Below are 24,843 nucleotides of genomic sequence, written 5' to 3'. Positions count from 1 at the left end.
TTTTTTTCGGAACCAGGGATTGAACTCAGGCCCTTGATCTTGCTGGGGAAGAGCTTATTCCACTAAGCCATCTCCCTGGCTCAAATTATTATTATTATTATTTTTTTTTGCGGAACCAGGGATTGAACTCAGGCCCTTGCGCTTGCCAGGGAAACGCTTATTCCACTGAGCCATCTCCCCGGCCCCAGATACCTATTTTTGGATTGGATCTTTGAATTTAGAGGGGCTTGAATTTTTGTAACTCTTTGTTTGTTCTAGATAGAAGGCCTTTGTTGGAGGCACAGTCAGTTATAAATTTTCCTCAGTTTGTTGGTTTTCTTTTTACTCTGTTGAAGATTTGCTTTGAAATGCAGAAAATTTTCAAATAGATGAGATGCTAGTTGTTGATTGTTTGAAGTATTTCTTGTGAGGTTTGGTTTTTGTTCATAAGCTCTCTGACTCTCCTGATGTCTTTAAGATTTCTACCTACATTTTCCTTTAGAAGACTTAATATTTCTGTTTTAATATTTAAATCTCTGATCCATTTTGACTGTAGTTTTGTGCATGGTGATAGGCATGGGTCTAGTTTTAGCCTTTGGCATGTGGAAAGCTGGTTTTTCCAGCACTACTTATTAAAGAGGCTATCTTTCTTCCAGTGAGCCTATTTGGCCCCTTTATTAAAGATAAGTTGGTTCAGTGTGTTTGCAGTTGTGTCTGTATCTTCTAATCTGTTCCACTGATCCTCAGGTCTGTCTCTATGCCAGTATCATGCTGATTTTATCACAGTAGCTTTATAGTATAATTTCAGGTCAGGAATTGTGATACCTCCTGCCTTTCCTTTGTTTCCCAGGATTGCTTTTGACGTTCTATTTCTTTTCTGGTTCCAAATGAATTTAAGGAAAGTTTTCTCTAGCTCTGTTAGGTGTACTAATGGTATTTTAATCAGGATTGCATTGAATCTGTATAACAATTTTTGGAGGATGGCCATTTTTACAATGTTGGTAGTTCCTATCCAGGGGCATGGGATGTGTTTACATTTTCTTAAATCCTCTTAAGCCTCTTTTCTCAGAGTACCATAATTTTCACTTTATAAATCTTCTACATCCTTTGTGAAATTGATTGCTAAGTATTTCATTTTTGTATGTTATTGTGAAAGGCATGGTTTCCCTAATTTCTCTCTCAATATGTTTATTGTTTGTGTACAAAAGATACTACTGATTCTTGGGTATTGACTTTGTATCCTGCTACATTGCTGAATTTGGTGATTAAATCTGCAAGACTCTTGGTGTAGCTTCTGGGGTCCTCTATGTAGAGTATCATGCCATCTGCAAATAATGCTAATTTTATTTGTTCCTTTTATTTCTCTCTCTTGTCTAATTGCTGGGGCTAATGTTTCCAGAACTATATTTAATAGGACTGGGGAGAGTGGACATCCTGTCTTGTTCCTGATTTTAAAGTGAAGGCATTCATTTTTGCACATTTAGTATGATGTTGGCAATTGGTTTCTCATAGATGGCTTTTCTCAGTTTGAGATACAGATCGTCTATTCCAGTTCTCTGTTGGTATTTATCATGAATGAGTGTTGGACTTTGTTCAAAGCATTTTCTGCATCTATTGAGATGTTCATGTGTTTTTTTTTCTTCTTTCTATTGATGTGGTGTATTACATTTATGGATTTTGGGTCCTTTGAACCATCCATGCATTCCTTGGATGAAACTCACTTGGTCATGATGTATAATCTTCTTGATGATTTGCTCCACTCTGCTTGCTAGTATTTTATTGAGGATTTTTGCATCTATGTTCATTAGAGACATTGGCCTGTAGTTGTCTTTTTTAGTTGAATCTTCCTCTGGTTTTGGAATCAGAGTAATTCTTGCCTCCAGGAATGAGTTTGGGAGAATTGCTTCCCTTTCAATTTTATTGAAGAGTTTGAGAAAAGTTGTCAATTAAATCTTTAAATTTGTAGAATTCAGCTGTGAATCCATTGGCATGTGGACTTTTCTTTGTTGGTAGGATTTTTATCACATTTTCAATTTTGTTTCTTATTATTGTGTTATTCTGAGTTCATATATCTTCTTGACTCAAATCTAGGAAACTGTCCATTTCCTCTGTGTTTTCCATCCTGTGAGAGTAAAGATTTTTTTTTCATCCTTTTTTCAGTGTCAGACATGAGGATGAGTCACAACCATTGCTTGACCAATTTGCTCTCTGTGAAAGCCTGAGAAAATGTTTTTCTCTCCATGTGACTCTCCCCAGGCACACAAGAGTAAAGATTTTGGAAACAAGTATTGCTGATCATTTTAATTTCTCTAACATCTGTAGTGATTTAGCCCTTTTCATTCTTTATTGCATGAATTTGTGTTTTTTCTTTTGTTTTTTGATTAGGTTGGCTAGAGGTTTATTGATTTTATTTATTCTTTCAAAGAACCAACTATTTGATTCATTTATTCTTTGTATTGTTTTCTTCATCTCCATTGCATTAATTTCTGCTCTAATTTTTGTAATTTCTTGCTTTCTTTGGGCTTTGGACTTGACCTGGTCTTCTTTTTCTAGGTGCTTGTGGTAAAGCGTAAGATCATTTATTTGGGATTGCTCTGTTTTCCTAAGTGCGAATGATCACTATAAGTTTTCCTCTTAAGACAGCTTTCATTGCATCCCACAGGTTTTGGTAAGTAGTGTCTGCATTTTAGTTTGAGTGTAAACATTTTTTAATTTCTTCTTTAATTTCATCTATGACACTCTGATTAGGAGGTTGTTATTTAATCTCCATGTATTTACGGTGTTTTTGTAGTTTCTTTTGTCAATGATTTCCAGTTTTATTGCACTGTGATCAGATAGTAGACATGGGATAATTTCGATTGCTTTGCATTCACTTAAGAGTGCTCTGTGTGCTACTGTATGGTCTATTTTGGAGAATATCCTGTATGCAGCTGAGAAGAGTGTGTATTCTGTTGTTGCTGGGTGAAACATTCTATAAAAGTTCACCAAATCAATTTCTTCACAAGTTTGGTTTAGTTCTGTTATTTATTTCCTGACTTTTTGCCTAGTTGATCTATCTCTTTGTGATAGTGGTGTGTTAAAGTGCTCCATTACTATTGTGTTATTGCCCATTTGATTTTCATGTCTGTTAAAATTTGTCTGACATAGGAAGGTGCTCCTAAATTTGTCTGTTAAAATTTGTCTGACATAGGAAAATCCTTTCCTCTTGCAGTTTTCCCTTAGCAAGTATGTAGTGACCTTTATCTACTTGCATGATTTTTGGTTTGAAGTTGATATTGTCAGCAACCAGCATAGCTACCCCTGCTTTTTTCTGATTTCCTGTGGCATGGAGGATTGTCTTCCATCCTTTGACTTTTAGTCTGTGAATTTCCTTTTGAGTTAAATGTGTTTCTTGTACACAATATATTGTTAGATTTTGTTTTGTAATCCACTGTGCTAGTCTGCTTCTTTTGATTGGTGAATTGAGTCTGTTTACATTGATGGTTATAACTGATGTGTATCGGATTATTTTTGTCATGTTATTTTCCTGTTATAGGCTCCATAATTTTTCTCTCTTTTTAATTACTTGCTCTATTTGGTGGTTCCTTTCTGATATTCTTGAAGTTGTGATCAGTTCTGTCTCTTTCTAAAATGTCTATCAGTACTCTTTGTAGAGTTGGTTTAGTAGTCATGAATTTCTTCAATTGTTCTTTGTCATGCAAGGATTTTATTTCCCATTGAAGTTGATAGATAGCTTTGCAGGGTACATCAATCTGGGTTGGAAGCTATTTTCTTTCAGAACCTGAAATACTTCACTCCAAGCTCTTCTTGATCTGATGGTTTGTGTTGAAAAATCTGCCAAGATTCTGATGGGCTTTCCATGGTAGGCAATCTGTTTCTTTTCTCTAGAGTTTTTAATATTTTATTCTTTTGCTGAATTTCTGAGATCTTTATTATTATGTTCCTATGCATAGATTTATTGTAATTATGGTTATATGAAGTTCCATATGCCTCACTAATCCACATGTTAGTTCTTTTCTCATGTATGGAAAATTTTCCCGTAGTGCTTCTGAAAATAGTCATTTTGTGTTATATGTGCTGTCTCCTGCTTCTTCACTGACACCCATTATTCTTATGTTATTTTTCTTTGCATTGTCGTATAGCTGTTGAATTATTATTTCCTGGTTCCTCATTAGTTTTAAGAGATCTTTTGTTTCATGTTCGTTAGCTGTACCACTGTCTTTGAGGTCTGAAAGTCTACCTTCAGTTTCATTCAAGCAGTTTTGGCAGCTTTCAGTGAAATTTTTAACATCCTGTTTGAATCTGTTTCGTGCATTCTGATTCTTTCCTGTATTGTTCATGTAGTGTTTCCATTATCTTTATATACTCTTCTATTTTTCTATCTATGTTTTCTTTAGCTGTGCTGAGCAATTCTTTTATGAGTATTGTCCTTTCCTTTTGGATCTGAGAGATTATTTCTATTCTTTTTTCTTCTATAGACTGATGGATTTGTTTCTTTATTTTAGTTGCCATCATTTCAGAGATTTCAGGTGTGTGATTTCCAAGTTCTTGAATGTCTTTGTCTCCTGGATTTGCTCTGGGTGGGCTAGAGGACTGCGATTGCCTTTTCACTCCTGTGTTTTGGCATTTTTGAAGCTCCCAGTAATCACCCAGACAGAGTCCTGCAGGTTGCCCAGAGTTGGCCAAAGTTCTTAAATGACTCCAGGAGAGTACCTGCGGGAGCTGGGCTAGCATACTGTAGCTCTCCTGTGTCCTGAAGGGCACTCAGAGTCCTTCTAAGTGCTTAAAGGTTTGGAGAGGTACCAGCAGAAGCTCCACACCTGTGTGCTGGGAGCTAATGGAGGTCAGAATTTACCAGTCTCACGTGCTGCTGCGAGGTCACCAGAGTGCTGAAGTGGTACCATTAAGCCCTGCACCTGTGCTTGCTGGGACCACACATTACAGCCCTCCGGCGTCCCGCAGGCCATTCCAAAACACTTGTTTCACAACTAGGGATCTGAAAGAGGAAAAGGAAGAGACCAAGGCCCACAGTCTACTACAGGACTCTTGAGTCTACTGCTCCCAACTTAAATTTTGTATCCTTAAACTACAGCTCCCCAAAACTCTGTTACTTATAGTAACCACCATTGCACTCTGTATTAATGAGCACAACTTTGTTAGATTCCATGTAAAAGTGAATCTACATTGTTTGAATCTGTTTCATGCATTTCTTTCTACATTTGGCTTATTTCCCTTAACATATTTGCCAAGTTTGTCTGGATTGTCACAATGATAAAATTTTCTTTTTACAGACTAATATTCCATAATGTATACATCGGCTTTCTTTTCTTTCTTTTTTTTTTTTTTCCCCCCTGGAACTAAGGATTGAACTCAGGCCCTTGTGCTTGCCAGGGAAGCACTTATTCTACTGAGCCATCTCCTGAGCCCCTACATTGGCTTTCTTGAATCACAATTTTCATTGTGTAAAGTTGAGTTGATAGTATCTATTGCAGATAGTTAATGCCAAACAATGTCTGTAAAATAGTGTTCATAAGCTCTGAAACATAGTTCTTTCTTTCGGCGGAGGAGGTACCAGGAATTAAACTCAGGACCTCACACTTGCCAGGTGGGTGCTGTGCCATTGAGCTAAACCTCAAGCCCCATGAAGTGTAGTTCTAATGTGATTTTTTTTTTTTTTGGTGGTAACAGGGATCGAACTCAGGACCTTACGCTTGCCAGGCAAGCACTTATTCCACTGAACTATCTCCCCAACCCTTGTAATGTGAATTTGTAGTGATCATTGAGAGAAGGCAGCACTGTAGATTGGGTTGTGTGTGCCATGCTTACCACTCATGCAGACCTGGCTGACCCGTGTGGCACCCTCCCCAAGCTGTGACAGCCTGGTCTCAGAAGCGTTCTCCCATGGTTCTCCAAGAAGCTCCCCTAACTGATTAGGACTGGTACGTAGGCTGGAGCATGGTGCTGCGCTACACGAGAGCTGAGTGTAGATCTTGATCCTGCTACTTATTAGCTGTGTGACTGCGGGGAGTTATTGCAGTGAGCTCTGATGTTCCCAGCTATAAGGACTGTAGCACTGACTTCTTTGGGTCATAACGTGGATCCACTTAGAGCACATATGCAGAAGGACCTTTTAACGTGTGGCAGATGCTCACTTTTCCTTCTAATTTTACCCATCTCTTGAAAATGTCAAACCTCGTTAGGCGGCTTCACGGACTTGATTCGGTCAAGTGAAGGATGAGTCATGAGCAAAACTTTCCAGCTTTCAGTGCGCACTCAACTATGGTACTGACTGCAAAACTGTGAAATCATACGACAAGCCTGTGCCATATGGTTCTGCTGGGGATCTTTAAACAAAATCCTAGTGGGGGATGAGTGGAAATGCCCTCTTATTTCTTTTCTTTTTTTTCAGGGTGAACGAGGAGAATGTGGTAAACCAGGAATAAAAGGTGACAAAGTAAGCAATGAATATGATTTTTAAATGATAAAAGGAGTGCTTCTTTTGGGCTGAGTTTCCTTAAAAGGAAATTCCTCAGATGAATTATGTAGCTCTTATCATAGGAGTTCCCCCACGAAGGGCTCATTTTTCACACCTGTAAATCATGAAGTTAGTGGAGCCCCAGATGCCTTTCTTATAGACCATCCAAAGCTTTTCTTTTTATTTCATGTATTTGGTACAGGTTCTCACTACGCAGCTCAGACTCATAATGATATTCCTGTTTCCGCCTCCCCAATGCTGCGATTACAGTCCTGTGCCACCAGGTCTGGTCTCAGTGGCTGGCTTAGTGTGCCCAGGAGTGGGGCCAGTGCAACATATGGATTTTTTTTTTTTTTCCCCGAACTGGGGCTTAAACTCAGGCCCTTGTACTTGCCAGGGAAGTGCTTATTCCACTGAGCCATCTCCCCGGCCCCAAATAGATTTTTTTTTTTTTTGGTGGAACCAGGGATTGAACTCAAGCCCTTGCACTTGCCAGGGAAGTGCTTATTCCACTGAGCCATCTCCCCGGCCCCAAATAGATTTTTTTTTTTTTTGGTGGAACCAGGGATTGAACTCAAGCCCTTGCACTTGCCAGGGAAGCGCTTATTCTACTGAGCCATCTCCCCGGTTCATGTTCTTGATGTGAAGAGTTCACACAAATTCGCAAGAAAACTATAGGGCTGGGGATATAGTTCAGTGGCACAGAACCTGCCTGGCAAGTGCGAAGCTCTTTGGTTCCTAGTACTAAAAAGAAGAAGAAGGAGAGGGAGAAGGAGAAGGAGAAGAAGAAAAATACATACATGCAGAGTATGAAGAGACATGGCAGAAGAAATATAAGTGACTAATTAATTAGAAGAAATTCCAAACACACTAGCAATCAGAAGGCTGAATAATACTACTTGTGTATCAGATCAGTAGCCACTAAGGTAGTCTTTGATCCACAGTCTTATTGGGGACTCCTTAAGCTGAAGATGCAGGCTTTCTTGTTCAGGCGGGACACACTCAGAAGACTGATAACAGACTTTTGCTAAGGAAGTTCCTCTCCTTCCAGGTATGCCTTGAGCAGTAAAGCAGACAAATAGGGAGCTGTGAACATGCTTGTAGTCTGCTTCAGTCGTCTAGGATGCTGTCTTCAGAAATGAAGCAGGAGTTGGACAAAGACTTATACACAAAGTATATTCATTACAGTATTAATGAAAATAGATATAACTGGAAATACTGTAATATTAAAAACTAGGGAAGTGAATAAATTATGATAAGTACCTATTCTGGATTATTAATTTTCTTGAAAAAAGTGGAGGTTTGAAGCAAAGAGAAATGGGCTACATGATAGCTCCATAAAATGAAGGGTTTCTGAATTATGGGACATAGTGAAATATTTTATTTTAGAAGAGTGTTGAGTTTAAATAGTGTTTTGCCAAGTTTTGTGTCTTTAGGATGATATATATATATATATATGGGAAACTCATTAAATTGCTAATTTAGTGATGTTGCTTTATGGAAACAAATAATATTTTGCTAAATTTACAGTCTTCTAAGGAATTTTATGAAGTAATTTCTTTACTCTGGTTACAGTGTTATTGTAAAGGTCCCAAGTGATATGTAAAACTCTATGTTCATCAAGTTTATCAAAACAAAGTTCACAGGCTCAGGGGCTGGGGGGTTGATCCCCGGGCCTGCCATCGGCCCTGCCCCCGGGGTGCGCTGAGACAGCAATTGAGACTGGGCGTGGCGGTGCATGCCTGTAGTCCCAACTCTTGGGAGGCTGTAAATAGGTGGATCACTATGAGTCTGATCTGTTGTGAGACCCTGAACACCCTGTAGACCTGTCCCTAAAAAAAAAAAAAAAAAAAAAAAAAAAAAAAAAGCAAAGTTTGACTTCGAAATCTCTTCTTCATTAGCATAATTTTAGTTTGTTGGCATTGGTGTTTGGATAACAGGAAAGACTGGTCGTTACCCAAGACACATTCCTTTCCTCCCACCTAAACTCCTTGTAGCTGGGAGACAGCTACTAAAGGAGACTCACCACTCATTTTATTTTTTAGGGAGCTTCAGGCCCAGATGGACCCAAGGGACCCAGAGGACTTCAGGTAAGGAGGCTAAAACCAAACCAAAGTGTGGATTAATATAACTTGGAAAACTTTTTGAAAGTCCCTTTCCCTACTTATATCCTCTACCAATTAGAGCAGGATATCTGGGAACTAGAGCCAGGTACCAATATTGTGTAAGGCTCTCAGAGATTTCCAGTGTTCAGTATGGGTTGGAAGTTGTTCACATATAGTTTTGATGACCTTATGCTCCCCAAAGATGGTTACCAGCAGGCAAACCAACTTAGAAAGTAGCTAAAGGGATAAAGATTAGTCTAGGTAGATGAAGAACGGCAAAATAGCTAAAAGCAGGATGTAATTAGTTTGCATTGCTGCCTGTAATACAGTTGGAAGACTTCTGCATCTTATCTAAGGTAGACTATTTAGATTCTACCACTAAACATAGTTAATGCTCTGTAATATGGGGCAATTCTTTAAGGCACTTACTTAACTTGAATGTAGGCTACAGATTTCAGTACGTGCTGCCAAAGAGAGCACAAGATTCAGAAAAAGATTTTGGTCACTTTTTCCCAGGCTAGGGCCTTATTTTTTTTAATACTTTTTAAAAAATATTTCATTAATAAAATGTTGGCTGTTAGCATAATTGCTAATTTATTTATTCTTAAAATTAATTTTGTTGCTACATTTTTCCAATGATAATAGCATTCATCAGAGGGCCTTTGTACCTGTACATGATACATCTTGATTCTTCTTTTTTCCCCCCATTTCCCTCCTCCTCCTTCGACCCCTCTTCTCCTCATTTACAAAAGTTACAGTGGATGAATATATGTGGAAAGAGTGACTTTTGTATTTCTACAACCTGGGCCAGAGAGATGGCTCTGTAGAATAAGCACTTGCCTGGCAAGCACAAGGGCCTGAGTTCAATCCCTGGTTCTGATAAAAACCCTTGCATTTCCACAACCTGCTGAAAATTTTACCCACACTTTTCCTAGACAGTAGTCAGTTAACTGACACCTTTAGGCTTTGGCTTGGAATTTTCAGAGTGAGGCCTTAACTCTGGTTGCGACAGGCTCACTGAATACTTTGGGGCTGGGGAGATAGCTCAATAGAATAAACGCTTCCATGGCAAGCCCACAGGGCCTGAGTCCAATCCGCGGTTCCGCCAAAACAAAAACAAAAACAAACACAAACACTTCATTAATAAAATGTTTGCTGTTAGCATAATTTCTAGTTTATTTATTCTTAAAATTAATTTTATTGCTGCATTTTTCCAATGATACTAGCATTCATCAGAAGGCCTTTGTACCTGTACATGATACATCTTGGTTCTTCTTTTTTCTCCCATTTCCCTCCTCTCCTTCAACCCCTCTTCTTCTCCTCATTTATAAAAGCTTGTTTCCATTTTTCCTTCTATCCTGTTTTTTTTTTCCTTTTCTCTCCCTCTCCCCAGTTTCTTTTCCCATTTGAACAGTTTCTTTCTATGTCACAATATCTATTCTATATTTTGGTCCATATGTACACTTTGATTTCTCACACCAGACAAACCATGCAACATTTGAACATGTGTGCCTGATTTACTTCCCTTGAGAGTGTGGTCTCAAGTGCATCCATTACCTAGAAATGTCTCAAGTTTATCCATTTTTATGGCCGAATAGTACTCCACCATATAAATAAACCACATTTCCTTTATCCATTATCCACTGATGGTCATTTGGGTTGTTTCCAAGATTTAGCTATTACAAACTGTGCTGCTATAAACATGGGTGCACATATGTCACTGTGGTACAATGATTTTAATTCTTTCAGGAAGAATGTGAATAGCTGAGTCAAATGGAATCTCTAGTTTTGGGTTTTTGAAGAATCTCTACACTGATTTTCATAGTGGTTGTACCAGTCTACACTCCTACTAATAGTGGAGTAGATTCCTTTTACCCCACAGCCCACCCAGTACTTAGGAATCAAGCTAACAAAGGAAGTAAAAGACCTATACATTGAAAACTATAGTATTCTGAAAAAGGAGATCAAAGAATGCTCAAAGAATAGAAAGCACTCCTTGTTCGTGGGTAAGAAGACCCAATGTAGGGAAAGTGGCCATACTTTCAAAATTTAATGCAATCTTGATCAAAATACCAATAATATACCTCATAGAATTAGAGAAAACAATCCTAAATTTTACTTGGAACCAGAAGAGACCTATAATAGCAACAACAACTCTGGGTGATGAAGGGAAGGCAGGGAGCATCACAATTTTGATTTGAAATGACAGTACAAAAACATAATGATAAAAATAGCACACTGCTGATAAAAAAACGGAACCCCAAGGTTCCACGGAACAGACTACAAAACGCAGAAACAATTCCAAACACATTCAGGGTGCCTTGACCTTGACAAAGGGGCCAAACACCTTGAGGGGAGGAATGATAGCCTCTTTTATAAACAGTGTTGGAAAAACTGACTTTCTATAAGCCAAAGACTAAAATTAGACCCATAGCTGTCACCCTACACTGAGCTAAAATTGAAATGGATCAAAGACTTAAAGATTAAGAGAGAAACACTAAATCTGCTGGAAGATAGAATTGGTAGAACTCTTAGAGACATAAAGTGTAGATAATTATTATTTTTAGATGTTGTTTGTTTAACTCAAGATATTACGTCATTAGGTTTCTCCTTTGAATGCCATTGTAAAAGAGCACTGAGCCATCAGCCTGATTTCTAACTCCAGGATCTGAGGAACCCTAAAGAACAATTCGTGATTGGTTGGCCTTTTGTGCACAGAACTAATTTTTTGTCTTTGTCTTGGAACAGGGCATTAGTGGACCTCCAGGGGATCCAGGCCCAAAGGGATTTCAAGGCAATAAGGTAAACTTATCCAGTGGTTAAAGATAAGCATGGCTTTTCCCCTTGTGCATTATACTAACGTGTGTTTTTATTAGGCTGAAATCAATGGATGTTGAGGAAGTAACTTTGGAAATACTGAATAACCTGCAGGTGAATACATAGAAGCCAGTTCAAGTGTATGCAAGAAGTCACTGACTTAGCTTTATCTTTTATTATCAAGAGGGCATTATTAAAGATAAGCCATTATCTAGAATTGCAACTGTTTCTTCTTTATGAATTTTCATTATTTTATGGTTTATTAGAAACTGAAAATTGTATCAAGTAACAATTCGAGTCTCTTCATGTCTCACAGGTAATGTCATTTAAATAGGCAGTTTATAGGGGAATGAAATTTATAACTGTTGCGCTAATAGAAATCAAGCAGTAAAATCATGCCACAGATCATCAGGCCAACCAGATAGGACTAAGTTCTTTTTGGTGGTACCAGGGATCAAACTCAGGACCTTACACTTGCCAGGTAAACTGAGCTATTCCACTGGCCGTCTCCCTGGCCCCTTGGGCAAACCAGATAGGGAGGGTGGAATAGAAAGTTAAATAGAACGAACTGCAAACATGTACAAATACAAACAAAAATTTGATTTAAAAAGACCTGTTTATAAGAATTCCTTTCCCAAGAGAAGGGCCATTCATTTTCTAGAAGAAATCCTTTAAACTCTTCTCATTGCTTAGTAAATTTTACGGACATAGTACATATCCTAGAAATAGTGGACTCAGAGGTGGCTATTGCGAACGACGTGTGGCAGTTATTAACTGCAGTAGCTGCTGTCCTCCACGGATCCTGCAGAAAGCCAGTCTTTTAAGGGTGGTATTAAATTTAAATTGTAGGGAGCAACTGGGTTACTTGAATGTTAATTTTCCAGATGGAGGAAAGGGAGTGACACGTATGTATTTTTAATGAGATAATGACAGTTTGAGATTTCCCAGGCTACTTTTAATTGGCAAATTAAAATAGAATGGGCTTCTCAGTGGGAGCGTGCTTGAACTTCATCTGAAGAAACTGTCTTTTCTTGCCTTTGCCTATGATTAATTCTCTCTGGGAGAAAGAAATGGCCCTGCTGAATACTGAGTAGAGGTTTTAATAAAATTGTACCACATAGAGGTAAAACCCTGAAGCAAGAAAAAAGTTATTTGCACAGTATATGCACACTTCCTGAATTCTTTTCTTACTAAGATGATACTTTTAGGCTTAAAATTAGGGATCAGAGCAGATGGTCTCAGTGATAAAATTATAGAATGTTTGAGTCATAAAGTCAACAACTTCTGACCTTGCCAGTCCTATGGACAACCCACTACTGTTATGGACTACTAGATTATATTGGAATACTTTGCTGAATGCACACACCTACGATATTTAAATGACAATGGAATACTCTTCTCTGACAAAACTAAACAAAAAAAGGGGATACAAATAAAGGACCATTTTGTATCTGTATATTCAAAATAGTTAGGATAGATATACAGCTACTTTCTCTTAATTCAATTGAATAGAAAGATTTGTACTAATGGTGTTTGTGGACAGGATATCATGTCTGCATCTTGTACTATGAATAACCACTAAGAAGACAACAATATGCAATGCATTAATTATTGAAACTGTCCTACTAATCAGTTTTGAAACTGTTTCATTGTTATTTGTTTCTCATTAAAATTATAAAAAAAAAATAAAAGAACAGTATGTTAAAAATCATACTGGCCTAACTTTTTGGAGATGACAGCTAAAGCCTGGCATTGTGGCTTGCCTGAGTCAGAGGCCGAGGCCGATCCCCAGAGCTCCAGAGAAGGGTGGAGGTGCTGGGCTAGGTGTAGTGTGGACGGCCTTCTAATCTGGCTGGAGCATCCGGGCTACCTGGAGACAGGTCCATGAAGAGCTGCCATCATGTAATCACTTCTTTTTATGTCTGACAGACTTATATTAGATGAAAAATCAAATTTATTTCATAAAATTTAGACTTTAAGTCCTGCAATGTATTAGTTATTAGTAAATTATGAGTCAAGTGACTTTGGGGAGTTAGTAATAATTTTTCTGACATAACTGCTCTGCCTTGTGACTTTCACAATATAATCATAAAGAAGTCATTTTTTGAAAAATGTCTGAATATTTTATCAGTTTCTCAATTTTTTAACGAAAAAAATTTAAGTTAAAAATTTGACAATGATAAAGTACACATGATGTAAGATTACCATTTAGGTTTTAATAAAAAAATTATCATTAAGTGAATATATACAGTTCATTTTGAATTTTAAAAATTCAGTTAAGTGATATCTTGAGTCTTTTTTTAGAGACTATTACTGTTTTCTATGTTATTTTTATTGTTTTTTATTATTAGCAAGAGATGCAGGACACATTGATTGATCATTAGTTATTTTTCAATTTGTGTATTTATGAGTGCATTGTTTTAAAAGCCAGGCTTCAGGCAATGTACTTCTACAATCTGAAGATGTCAACTGCTTCCTTCCTTAGCCTGGAATAATGTTATAGGGGATAGTGGCCTATTTCTTTTCACCCACTATCATTTTATTAAAAAATGTTTTAAAGGAACTACTATTATAAATTATGCAAAACATCCTAAAATCTGGTTATTCTACATTTTCTAGTGGGCATAAAGAGGATCATTTATTTTGAAACTTCTAAAATAATACTTAACATTTACTATATATTTCCCATGTTCCATACAGTTCTAAACACTCATTTCATGCCAGCACCTCCCTTAGAGGCATGATCTAAGCTTACTGCCCTTTTGTACCAACCAGGCTACTGAGGCACAAAGAGCTCAAATAATGGGTCTGAACATATAGAGCTCATAAGGGACAGAATAAGGACTCAGATCCAGACATCTGCTCTGAAAACCATGTGTTATTGATTCCTATGTCCGCATCTTGTACAGCAATTAACCACTAGGAAGAATGCATGCAATGTGTTAATTATTGAAACTGCCCTACCAATTTGGTTTGAAACTGTCTCATTGCTATTTGTTTCTCAATAAAATTATGGAAAAAAAAAAAAAAAGAAAAGCTACAAAATTTCCTGAACATAGGACTTTAGGTAAAAACATTTTTTTAGCGCAGTATGGAAACGGTATCCACGGTCCTTTAGTGTCTTCTGTCTGCAAACAACAGTCTGTCGAAGGGTGCATTTTCTACTTGATTATGGCATTCATCTGAAAGTTCAAGGAAAGAAGGAAGAAAGCCACTTGGGAATAAGAAAGCAGTGATGCTAACGGTGCAGTTCAAGTGCTGTGTTTCTCAGGAGACCTTAAAATAGAAATCTTAGACTGGTAACATTTACAACGTTTCCATGAAAGTTTCTAGATTGGGCTTGCTTATATTTTTGAATTTATGAATGTTCTCTCTTATGAGCTACAATCACTTTCCATAGTTCAAGGGGCTGGATTTTCTTCATCTCAGGGTTTTTCAGAGAAGGTGTTGGAAGGAAGAACAAAAGGAAAAAATAGCATGTGTTTAATAAAGGGAAAAAGTGCTTCTGGCCCATTTTCCCAATCATTAGTCATGAACACTTTCCACATGTAAAGTAGCTCTTCTGCCTTGAGAGTCTTTGTCATCTTAGCAACAAAACATAAATGTTTCTCAGAATGAGTTCTTGGCTGAGAAGTCACCCTAGCTTCTTCCTCGAGTGAGTGACACTTGTAAGAACTTCTCGCCAGTCTTGGAAATCAGTTAGGACTGCCATTAATATGTTCCTGAGAAACCTTGTCCCTAGCTTCAAACTGAAAAGGTAACTCAGGAGCGGGCGCTCCCCGGGCTCAGCGTGTAGATTTGAGCCCCTCTGACTCAACGCTGCCGCCTCCATGAGGCTGTGTGATGCAGCAAACTGCAGTTACACGTGACTGTGAAAACAGCTTCTCATAACTAGAAAGAATGACTCAATATCAGTAAATCACAGAGAACAAGTTGCTAAAATTATTCCGAACAAGTCAGCAGCGGAACACAGGGTGGGCCGAAGCCATATTAAGTCATCTTTGCCATTTGTTTATGTCTTTGTGACATTATTTCCAAGGACATTTTCTTCTCCAGTGTTATGCAGAGCTGTTTTCTTGAAGCCAGTCTTTCTGTTCCTGAGAGGAGAGGCTGACCTGTGACATGTTCAGGAGCACTTTGTGACACTTTAGTGTCCTCATGTTATAGCTTAGAGGTAGGGCCAACAGACCACAAGGAGACATCCCTGAGGTCTTTTCTCAAAGTGAAGTCTCTTTTGTCCATCCTTAAGCAATTACAGAAATACTGTGACATCACAATACATGCTAATCCAGCTTCATAGATGAACTGCCCTCCTACCTCGACCTTTCATTATTCCATTCAAGGATGTGCATAACGTTCCCTGGAGCTCTTCCCTTTAAGTGTTTTCTTCTTCTTTGTTGAAGTACTGAAAACTCAAAGTCCTCTTAGACACGAGATTGGGTCTTACTTCATGTCCAGTTTACCTATTGAGATATTAATAGAACTCATAGAAAAGTTAATGGGTGGCACTGGGTTATGCAGGAATTAGAGGGAAGTGTGTAGTAGTCAGGAATATTGACCCTTGTAACATATTTGGGCAATAAAGAGTGAAAAGACAATGCTGATATTAGAGGTTTCTTGTGCACTAAATAATTTGGTATCTTATTTATACTTGCTCTTTCTTCTAAAAATGACACTTGGAACTTTGCTTAGTTTCATATATACAGCCTCAAGTGTCATTTTAAAGAATAATGCTGGGCAGGGAAGATGGCTCAGTGGAATAAGGGCTTCCCTGGCAAGTGCAAGGACCTGGGTTCAATCCCTGGTTCCGCGGGGAAAAAAAAAGAAGAATAATGTTAATATTTTCACTACAACAGAAGAATCATGACTAAAATTTTACTAGTTTTTCATCATTATTTAAATACTTGATTTGGTTAAAGTTAGCTTAGTGGTTTAAATTAACCTATTAAACAAACTTGGTATTTCCAATTGTGGCTTGAAAATAGTTCAAAACAACTTTCAAATATGAATAACTATGAAGAATTTAAAGCTTTCTCTTCATAGATTTATTTAGGCTCTCATGCAGCTCAAATACTTGAGTCTGTTAAAATCATGATGGTTCTTTCAACCATTTAAAAAGATCATGATGTGTATTTATACTAAAGACATATAATTTGTTATAACTTTTATGTAGAGTAAGTCAGGAGGAACATATTATCTGTAATTTTTCATAAAGAACAATTAATCAAACAAAAAGTTCTAAAATTTATAACTCTAAGCAGAATGATTTTATATATATATATATATATATATATATATATATATATATATATAGTGGCTGGCTCAGCCCACCCTGCAGGCAGAGCTGGTGTGGCATGTGGTGCCAGGGAACTCAAACAGTGGTCCCTGTGCTTTGCCTGAACTTGCCTAAGCAGCCCACCCTGAGCTGTCTTACCAGCCCTGATTATATTTTTTAGTTTATAGAAAGAATTTAAAAAACCAGGAAACTTGAATGGACTTTCTAGTTGTGAAGAAACAGTAATTTGGTTTTTGGTTCTCTTAGCAGGCTAACAGCTTTGAACAGGGTTATGAGTGCACAGTACATAGGAAGAATCTCTGTGTGATATTAATTATGAATATCTATTAAGTAATGACTCATAGCCAAACCATGTGAAATTTTTCCTTCAAACATGTCAGTCTAAATTCTCTCTCTTCCTGGCCCTAATTAAAGGGAAAAATCATTAACAGTCCAGAAATTCTCAGTGGAAAGGGCTTTGACCTACATGCACATCTGTCCCGCAGGACTGGAAATGAGCTTATTAACTCATATGACACAAGACAACTGATAGTGACAACTTGATGAGGCTGCCAGAACATGTGGAATGTCAGCCAGTGGCTTCTAGTTAGATGATTTTGATCGCAAGTCTCTGACCCATATGGTTCTTAGTGGCTGGGGTGTACCATACACGTACCCATGTAGACAATGCTGAGGTAAAAATTCTGATGCATCAAGGAGCCAATATGCTGCTGATATTTCCCACAGAGTTGCCCAGTCTCACCACATACTAGTTGAAAAAGGCACTGATGTGGAATAGAATCAGCTACTTCACTGTCTTCAGAGGGATGCCATTTAAAAAAATGAAGCATACCTATGTTGTTAGCTATTTCAGGAAAGTAACCATAGTACCCGTGCAATGTGAAAAATTTATTGCAAATGTAAGGCCTTATTATGGCTTGTGTGTAGATGTCTATGCAAAGCCTCATTTAATCATAGGTGGGGCCTCTTCAGAGGTGGCTGGATCTAGAGTGTGTGATGAAGCGAGTGACTCATAGCTCAATGCTAGCATGAAGGATGTTAGGACTGAGGGTGTGAGTGCTACCCACCCTAAGCAGTCTGGATATAACATTAAGGGATGTAAAGTGCTGTGGCCACTCGTTGCTTGTTTAGCTGCCTTCTGGCCGCCATGAAGTGTTTCTCATCTGCAATGTGTGCCTGCCACCCTGCCTTAGAGCCAGCTGACTATGGACTGAAACCTCTACTAACTGTGAATGAAATAAACCTTTCCTTCTTTAACTTTGGCTATCAAGTATTTTGTTTTAGCAACAAGAAAGTAACTTAGGCATTTTGAAAATTTGTACATTTTTAGTCATTTGAACTATTTGTGTAAAGGTACAACTCATTGGTATTAAAATATTCACATCATACTATACCTGTCACCATTATCTACCCCCAAAACTTTGCCATTATCTCAACTGAAATTCTTTATGCACTAGGCAATGTCCCTTCATTTCTTCCTCCATCTAGCCTGGTTAAGGGTTTAAGAAACATGTCACTCTGTCTAAAGATCCACCTCCTCTTGTAAATTAATGTTTTTGCTGTCAGATTAGTAGATAGTGTCCAATGTGAGTATTTTCTAGCCACTCATTTTGGACTGGAGGAGTCTGAGCAGTGTCCACCAGAATCAGGGTTCTCAAAAGCTCTCTGTTTAGGCTGCTGACTGGCCCTTCCTTTTAGGGAAAATGACACACAGTTCCTTGGCTTTTGTTACCTACTGTGCTGTATAACTTCCTTATTAGATTGGATTATGTGAATTGTCATTCTATAGGTCAAACATGATCAAATATAATTTTTATGTGGCTTAACCTAATAGCTACCTTGAAAGGAAGTTCAATTACTAAAATCTAGTATAATACTACAATTTCATTTATATTCCTCATCACTCTTTTGTTTCTGTGCTTTGCTTCAGCAAGCACAAGTAGGTAGAGTATGTGGACTGTGGGCAATTAGATAGGATTTCAAAAAAAATTTTAATTGGAGATTTGCAGTGATGGTGGTTCCATACTCAGTGTAGTTTCTTAACTACTAGTTTATATGTAAAGTAACCTTGTTTCATGGCAGTATTGCAAGTTGTAATTTACATTAACTTTACCACTGATTTAGGTAGACTTTATGATTCTGAAATTGCCCGCAAGTCAATTTGTATAAATTTTATTTTCTGTTGGTTTATATTTTATTTCAGAGAATTATTCTCTTCTCATGATGGATCTTCCATTATGGCTAGACTGAAATGATCTGATTTTTATATTTTCATCTTCTTCCAAAGGCATAAATTTGGTCTTCAGTCAAATGAGTTTTGAAACTCATTAAGAAAAGAATTGAAAATTCTCAAGATGTAGTTCAGCATGGTATTGAGAGCACCAGTTGTGAAGTTAGACAGCTGTGGTTGGAACCAGCCATCACCTTGATTAGCTGTGTGATCCTGGAAAGTTGTTTTACGTCCCTATGAGTCAGTTTTCCCCTTCATGTAGAGGGTTAGCAACATCCACCCCTTATAATTGTGAGCATCTGTCCATAGTGAGTGGCACATATGTTGGTTATTTTTATTAAGTACTTAAGTATTTTGACAACTCTCTTTACACTAATTCAGACCAAGTCTATCCTGATATGTTTTCTAAACACACGTCTTTCATTGCACAATATTTCCTCTGGAACAAGACAAATTACAGGCAAATATGGAGTGTGCTTGAACAAGTATTTGGTAAATATTAACATTTTGTTTTGTTCTCCCTTCCTGCCTTCCAAAAAGGGATCTCCTTTGTCTTTATATACTTATCACTTAACTGAGGATAGATAAAAACGTAAGCTGGGCACTTGTGAACCGCTGTGCCACTCCAAAGCCCTCATTCATCAAGCTCTTCATTTGTAAGCACAAAAATATTTACCACAAGACTGAACATAGTAACACTGGTTAATATCCTGTCTGAGATATCTTTATTTGAGAAATGAGTGGAAGTTGCTAAAATAGCTTTCTATTTTTAAGAAGAGCCCAACAGCTGAATAAATTGCTCACAATCATTTTATACAAGCAAAAGTTAAAGTTCTATTCTTAAATAATTCAGAGTTTCAGTGGATAGAAAAAATATTTATTATTAGCAAAAGGAAAGATCACTTTTGGTTTTGGCTAGAACCAGCACCTTAGATAGGGAGTGCAGGGTTTCCTTTAGTTGAACTTTTCTTACATGTAACCCTGGGCTATTCAGTGTGAGTCAGTTACTCTTTCCCTAAAACAAAGATTAATTGTGTCTTGGAAGAGCTTATAGAAGATTTTGTGTAATGGACATTTAGTATCCTTACGTGATTTATAAATGAATGCTTTAGCACAATTAGAAATGCAAAGTTTCAAATGTTGTGAATGCTCAGAAAAAAAAGAGAAAATTGGTGCTATCAGTACTGTAGTGTCTGCTGTAAGGTTTCTTCTCATCTGGGAAAACCTCCATTAAGTCATGCTGTTTTAAAGACATATCTCAAGAATGAGCCAGAATAAAGAAAGAAGAAGGTGAGAGCATCCCAGACAAAGGAAAATACCATGTACAAAGCTCCTGGAGCTGGATGGAGTAGGAGCTGCACAAGGCCTGGTGCTATTAGAGCAGAGAGTGAAGAGGTGACTGGTGATGTGTAAGACCAGGGTGAGCTCAGACCCACATTACAGGAGGCTTTGGAAGGGGTGCTGTATTCATTTTGTGAGCAAAAGAAAAGGCTTCAGAAGTTTTCATTCAAAAAATTAAAACTAATGTTAAATGTAAGAGTTTTTTTTCTGGTAGCAATGCAGGGAACAAGTCGGAGTATGAATAAGCAGGTAGAGTAAGAAGGACTTTTATTATTTATTTATTTACTTATTCGTTTTTGCAGAACCAGAGATTGAACTCAGGCCTTTGAGCTTAGGACTTCGTTTTAATTTGAACAAAAAATTATGTTAGTGTGGCATACACGTAGGTGTGTAGAAACGAGGCAGATGGAGAGACACCTGGGTAGGTGTTGGGATATATTGCGTATGGTGAAAGGAGTGGGGAGAGATGACCTGGTGTGGGAGGGAAAGATCAGGAGCTGTGCTTAGAAATAACTAGTTTCTTTTGAGATTTTCTTCCCCCAGCTTCTTGTCTTGTTGGCTCCATTCTCACTCTATTTAAATATTGGCACTGTCCATGGTTCTGACCTACAGCTCCAGACTAATGAGAACCTGAGCTATAAAATAGTCTCCACGTGTCCCTATTGAGTGCAGGATGTGTAGCTCACCCAAATTGAGATGGCTTTAAGTATAAGATATATCCTGGTTTCCAAGGACTTGGTATGAAGAAGAGAGAAAATTTATGATCATTAGTACTTTTAAAATATTGATTACATGTTCAGGTGATTGTATTTTGAATGTATCAAGTAAACATACGTTACTAGTTATACTTCTTTCTTTTTTACCTTTTTAATGTGGCTACTAGAAAATAGAAAACTGTGTGTGTGGCTCATTGTGTATTGCCACTGAACACTGCTGCTGTAGAAGTTGAGCCTACTGCCTCTTCATTCCCAGTTCCTTGAGCCCAGGAGTTTGCTCACTGTCCCAAGAATATTTCATTTCATTTCATGTCCTTTTTTCCTCTCCTTGAAATTTTGTTCCCTTTTCCCCTGACATATTAGGCATGATTCTTACTTTTTTGTTCAGCTCAAAATCTTCCTTTCCTATAATGAAACTTTTCTAATTCCTTGAGGCAGAGTTAAACATACCTACTTCAGAGATTTAAATGTTCTGGTAGTGCTTTTATTATTAGCTAAGTTCCCAGGCTTGTACTTTGTTCCATATTCATTTGTCTCTTCAGCCACATGATAGGCTTCTGCAAGTACAAGTCCAATCTTGTCTATAGCTCTTATTATGGAAAACTGGCAATCAATTACAGGCATGAATTCTTTACTAGACATCAGGTTGGTCAGTAAAGACCTGGTAAATAACAACTGTGTCTATTCATGCTAAATAGCCACCGTGTGACTGGTTATGACTCAGATATTTTACAGACAGTGTCTTGAACCCTTTCAACCCTGCAAGGCAATTGATTACCCTGAATTTTGGCATCTTGTAAGAGCTCAAATTATTCATAAGTAATGGGGCTGAGATTTCACTAGAGTATAAAAATCTGGCCAGGTTTATTGCTCCTGTGGTTCTATTCATGCTGACAAGTGCATTTAAAAATGGATATTATATTCCTATAATATAAAGTATAAAATATCCTTCCTGGAACTGTTAAGGAAAATGAGATGAGATTTGTATCTTAGAAGAGCATGTTTTATGCATTTGATATATACCATATATGTATAGTATATTATATATGTATAACATATATTAAATAATATATTACATATATTATATATAGTGTATAACATATATGAATAGTATATGACATTTATTATCTCATATATATCTGCATGGATAGAATCCAGGTAATGCTTGTAATAGCATGTTTTACTGAATAATTGACTTCTTGTGCTCTTGGGGCCCACAGCAGCAGGGCTATTTTTAATTTCTGAGGAGGACCAAAGTGGTCTCTCTAACCTCATTGTCCTCACAGCTGCTCACGCTCATACATCTCCATGCTCACATGGAGATCGTAGGCAAAGCTCTCTCCGGGCTGATTCATTTTACCAGTCTTTTTCTGTTATTCTCACCTGTTAGTTAAAGGCTCTTAGAGTCAAAGAAAGTAATGGAGGGAGATAATACTGTACAGAGAGCTCTTTCTTCAGCACTGCAGGGATACTCGTGGGAAAGCACAATGGGATACACATGAACTGTAGTTGACACTGGTGTGCAGGTCACCTGTGGAGATGCCAGGCTTCGGAGGCATAAGCTTAAGCAAGTGAGATGCGAATATACGTTGTAAAGGAGCTGTGGTCAAGGAAGGCGTATCAATCACTCTGCAATCTTCAGATCCCTGGAATCTTGAAAAATTAACACAAGAAATTTCTCAGTTGCTCTTGTTACTCGACTGAGGCTGGAGGGAGCTTATGGATGACAGTGTAATCCACACTTAGGGATGATAGTTGCTTCTCCTCTTGATTCTCCTGGTTCAAACATTTCAAGATAACAACCAAACCAATTTCCACCAGCAATGAAGAGAAACTCTATTACCAATATATACTGTTGGTTCCTGACCAAACAGCAGAGCTTCCACTACTTAAAAAACCCTCAAACTGTCTATGAAATGTATTTAAATGTCTTCATACCTATTGCAGAACAAAACTACAACTTAGGGTATTATTATTATTATTATTATTATTATTATTATTTTGGCAGTGCTGGGGCTTGAAACCCAAGGCCTTTGTACTAACCTACATTTCCAGCCCTTTAAAGAAGTCTTTTGTTTTGAGATATAGTGTCACTAAGTTATTTTCCCTGGCTGGGCTCCAATTTATAATCCTCCTGACTCAAGCTCCCAGAGTTCTGGGATTGTTGGCATGCAACATCATGCTCAAATAAGGATCTGTCTTAGTTACTTTCCTTGTACTAAGACCCAGTACCTGGCACCTACAATAAAGGAGAAGTTTTTCACTCAGAGTTTCACAAGTGTTGGTCTGTGGCTGGCAAGATCTAAGTTGAAACAGCATGGTGAACGGGTGTGGGTAGAGGCCAGCTGTGCATCTCATGCAACCAAGAAACAGAGAAGGAAGTGAGGAGCCTGTGGGGGAGACACACTCTTCCAGGTTAGCAACCAGTGACTCAGCTTTTCTGAGAGGCTCCACGTCCTCACAGCACATTTAGCACATTCAGCGTAGCACCCCAGGATCCCATCAGCGTCATGAGGCTTCAAGGGGACACCCCGGATCTAATGCACACCACATCTTAACTTCTCATATTAATCATGATGTCCATGTATCAGGTACGTGGTGTCCCTCTGCTGAAAGAGGGAAGCAGTCATTCATATTGCACTTGTATCAAAGACGTGAGGATTCCAGCATGAGCAGAGAGCACGAGAAGATGTAAGAAAAAGGTTCCCTGAAGAGAAATTTGGGATATGTAAGAAGATGAATTTTTTTAGCACTTATACTTTGAGATCAAGCAAACAACTTCAAAGTCAGTGCAAATTTTTATGTCTCATGTTGTGGAAAGGAGATTCCATACCCAAGAAAATGTAAAGTAAGAATGGCAGTCACTTGGCTGCTCCTGAAAATTTAAATATATGGAAAAATAAATACTGTCTTTGAATTTTAAAGGAAAAATTTGAATTGACTTATCTGCCAGATTGTCTTGTTCCCAGCAGCAAGCCAGTACTTTTGAACTCAGTTCACTTAAAATGTGATAAGCTGTAGCAGCTGAGTTTTAGGCAGGTTTCCCTTATGAAATGTTGAGACTGGGCACATGCTGTGGGAAGCTGATTTGGCTCTGACTCTTCTTGTTCCTTGGGTTTCTCCTTGCGATCGGTCAATGCCAGCAGACTTCTGAGAGGCAACACCTTTCTACCGTACCAACATAACATTGCTCTGTTACAAGGTATTCCTTTCCAAATCATAGGTTTCTAGGGTGAATTAGGGATTTAATGAAAATTCCTTAATTTTCCTCAGTCTGAAAGAAGGTCAGTTTCAACTTATAGTCCACTTTGTTGTTTGTAAGCATCAACAGAGAAAATTTTAGGTCGAAGGAAATTCTTAAATAGTGATTATTCATTAACTCATAGAATTCAGAAGTCCTCCTCAGGATAAATACATATACATGTATGTATGGAAATATTAGAAGAAAACACACCAAAAATTAATACTAATTATAAATAAGTACCTTAAAAATTTTTTTGTATGTGCACCTTTTAAAATCTGATAAATATTATAATGTGGACTTAAATGCTGTAAGAGGACATTTTGATAAACAGAAAAGTTCAATATTTTTAAAAAAGCATTTGGAATCAATAGCAATTGGGATCCCTTTGGACTGTCACCATGTCCATAGGACCAGAAACTCAAGATCCTAATGGCTGTGTCAGTGTGAGTGACACTGAAGAAATGAATTTGTGCAGGCCAGGTAATTTGTCAGGACTCAGGCTCCTCACCTATGACAGGGAGGTCAAGTGCCATGGCTTCATCCAGTTCTAAGGTGACTAAGTTCTGTTGTGGACTTACCACATTGTAGGCTATATTAATTGAAAATTCTTTGGCTCTGAGCAACAGAAGTCTTTTTTTTT

General features: G+C 37.8%; 1 protein-coding gene across 1 annotated transcript in view; it reads left to right on the top strand.

Moving 5' to 3' along the window:
• Positions 1 to 24,843, top strand: part of Col28a1 (collagen type XXVIII alpha 1 chain) — a 199,710-nt gene that overhangs the window by 25,255 nt on the left and 149,612 nt on the right. The window contains exons 7-9 of the mRNA XM_004645651.2: positions 6,389 to 6,433; positions 8,500 to 8,544; positions 11,308 to 11,361. Coding sequence (XP_004645708.1) covers positions 6,389 to 6,433; positions 8,500 to 8,544; positions 11,308 to 11,361 — 144 coding nt within the window. The remainder of the gene's footprint in view (positions 1 to 6,388; positions 6,434 to 8,499; positions 8,545 to 11,307; positions 11,362 to 24,843) is intronic.

Source organism: Octodon degus, unplaced genomic scaffold (assembly GCF_000260255.1).
Source record: "Octodon degus isolate 3935 unplaced genomic scaffold, OctDeg1.0 scaffold00234, whole genome shotgun sequence".
Lineage (NCBI taxonomy): Eukaryota > Metazoa > Chordata > Mammalia > Rodentia > Octodontidae > Octodon > Octodon degus.
This window is presented reverse-complemented; position numbering and strand designations above follow the sequence as displayed.